The sequence below is a fragment of the Carcharodon carcharias genome, chromosome 7 (genome assembly GCF_017639515.1).
Source record: "Carcharodon carcharias isolate sCarCar2 chromosome 7, sCarCar2.pri, whole genome shotgun sequence".
In the NCBI taxonomy this organism is placed as follows: domain Eukaryota; kingdom Metazoa; phylum Chordata; class Chondrichthyes; order Lamniformes; family Lamnidae; genus Carcharodon; species Carcharodon carcharias.
In genome coordinates, this window is record NC_054473.1 from 160,402,527 (window position 1) to 160,405,456 (window position 2,930).

The 2,930-nt window shown below is 45.5% G+C and overlaps 1 protein-coding gene across 1 annotated transcript; it reads left to right on the forward strand.

Moving 5' to 3' along the window:
* Nucleotides 1–1,723: 1,723 nt before the first annotated feature.
* Nucleotides 1,724–2,719, forward strand: LOC121280067 (adenosine receptor A3-like). Its single transcript, XM_041191695.1, has one exon. The coding sequence runs from the start codon at nt 1,724–1,726 to the stop codon at nt 2,717–2,719; it is 996 nt and encodes a 331-aa protein (XP_041047629.1).
* The last annotated feature ends 211 nt before the right edge of the window (nt 2,720–2,930 follow it).

The window sequence follows — 2,930 nt, forward strand, 5'->3', positions numbered from 1 at the left end:
GTTGAATTAAGTTGGGATAAGTTTGTGAGAATACATCACCTTTATTTTAAACTCTCCAAAGCTTGTTGCTGAATTATTTAATTGGAATACACACTCTTCCATTCAAAACATACTGGTTACGGGCAGTAAGAAATAAATACATTCTGTCTGTGACAGAATTGTCTTGCCATCGGAGATCCTACTTGATGGCCAATTGTTACATCATCTTTTAAGATGGGTTCTTTTAAACTGGACGCACCTAACCACCGTTGACTAACCGAATACTTCAAGACAGTGCAGTGGCAACCAAGGTAGGGGACCGAGATTAGGAATTCAAAGGTCTATGTCCAGTAGATTCAGATTCTCGCAATTCTTGCCCTTGTCCCGTCAACTATTTACATCTTTAGGAACAGTCGGTGGAAAGCTGCCCCAAATGGTAACGCCGGAAGCGTGCTGTTTCAGTATGTTGTCTACCTTGAAGTAGAGGTGTCTTATCCTGTGGGAGGAATGTCTATTATATGGACAAAAGACTGCGCGTAATGATGCTGACTTACGTCAGACGGAATGTCACTGGAGGAGAGCCCACGGTTCTGCTTGAACGACGGAGTTCAGCAATCATTTGAAACGACCATGGAATAACACCGAGACATGGGTGCTCAGAGCTTTACACTCGTACCAGGCTGCTAATAGTAACCGGGCACTCCATCGCACTGACTGCACATACAGGTAGGTACCTATAACAGTCTGGTTATAAACATTGCTCTCAGAGAGTTGAATATCTTTATTGATTTGGAGAGAGAAGAAATTTTTCAGAATCTTTAAAAAAACGAAATTGTAAGCCAGTTAAAGGCAACTGAGGGTATTTTTCAGATTAGGGATATTATAGAATCTTAGAACCTTACAGCACAGAAGGGACCCAATTACGCTCTTTCCCCTTAATCGTGCAAATTTCATCCTTTCAAGTGTATGTGACAAAAGTGAACATTTACCACTTATTCTGACACTTAGAATTACAATAATAGCAACAGGGCTGTCACCTGTTTCTGAGGGAGACTGTACTGTGTACGAAGCATTAGCTGAAATCATGAAACCATAGCACTGGAAATTTATGTTTTTCATTCGTTATTTCCTTTCTGTTGGCCGAAGACTATACACCACTGGCAGTATAATGTGGTATATTCATTTAAATCATCTAAAGTATCATAGCTTTTGGAAGCGGTTGATAAAATAGATCGTCTTACAATGAACAAACGTATCTTTTGCACGGCTCTAACATTAAATACCAGTCGCAATTGGTAATTTTTATTTTACTTTTTTAATGTTCTCCATTTCCCTATTCCAATGTTGAATTATTATCTTGTATCCTCGCATTGAGTTATAGTGCGTGTGAGTGGACGTATGTTTGAGGTGTGTGTGTGTGTGTGTGTGATGTGCTTTTCTTTTTACTCAAGCTTAATGTTAAGGACACTGGGGCACACACTATCTGAGTTGCTGTTGTTTTGCTGGGGATCTCTAACGTGGACAGTCAATCTCTAGTGAGGGCGACTAACCTGAACCTCTCTCCTTTCGCAGGTAAATGTGCTCCGATCAACAGGAGGGCAGGCCATCGAGCAGTTTTTTTTGGCCAAGAACTCAACTTATAACGAATGTGATGCCAGACTACTTAATTAACCTGACGGCGGAAGGTGCCGGGTCCCCCAGCCAGAGGTGCTCCCCCGCTACAAACGGTACCGGTTCCGGCTCTATGTGCAGCTGGTGTTGCTGCAGTCTGTTGAACAGGATACCGGTGATCGCCTTCATGGTCATCCTAACATGTGGGGTGGTTGTGGGCAACATCGTCACAGTGACAGTTTTCCTCAGGTCTAGGCAGTTCCGGACCCCTCAGGGCTATCTGAAAGTCTCCTTAGCCCTGGCTGACTTGATGGTGGGGCTCCTGGTGGTCCCTTTCTCCGTCTACACCGAGATCACCTTGATGATGAGCGGCACACTCCCAGTCTGGTACCAGGGCTATTCGGCTACGGGGGGCGGCCGGCCCTGGCAGCCCTGCAAATTGGTCGGCGTGGTGTTCGCTGGCTGCACCTTCGTGTCCATCAGCACCATCTTCTTGTTGACGGTGGAGCGGAGTGTGGCCATCCTGAAACCTCTTCACAAGGACTCAGTCATCACCCGGAGGAGAACGTTCCTCCTTATCTTCCTCTCCTGGGTTACTGGCTTCCTGCTGGCCACTGCCCCTCTACTTTTCAGCGACCGCTTTGTTCTGGAATATAACGAGTGCAGTCGGATGTGTAACTATGCCTTCGTGCCCCAGGCTTCCCTCCAGTCCAGCTGGAACATCCTGCTGCTCTTCCCTGCTTTCGACTTCATCATTCTGGGGAGTACCCTGGCGATCAACGTGTTGTCATTCAGCAGCATTCGCCGCTACTCCAAGAAGCGCAAGTTCCTGACCGAAGTGGAGAACTTCCTGGGCTCCCTGCGCCCCTCTTTTTCAGACATTAAAGCCGCCAAAACCATCGCTATCCTGACTTTAATTTTCACCGCATCCTTCAGCCCCGTCGCCGCCTTCGTGGTGGGCAATGTCATCGGTTATCGCTGGTGTAACTTCTCCTTCTTTGCTTTTTGGATCCTGGCTTCAAACAGCTGCTGTAATGTCATTATTTACAGTGTCAGGGACCGGAGATTCCGCAAGGGGCTGCACCAGTTATTCCACAAAACCCTGCATGCATTCCCAGAAAAAAACTGAGCTTTAAGGAACTTTGTTTTTCCTAGAGGGGACACATTACCTTTCTGACTGATAGTCTAGACCATCATATTGGTCCAATAAGAGCTAAAGTCTCACCTAGCTTTCAAAATGGCAGCATTTTTCACATCATGTAATATTGGGCACATCAGCCAAATACTATTACAAATAGGAATTTCAGAACATTTATCAACCTACAAACATTTTCTTATTG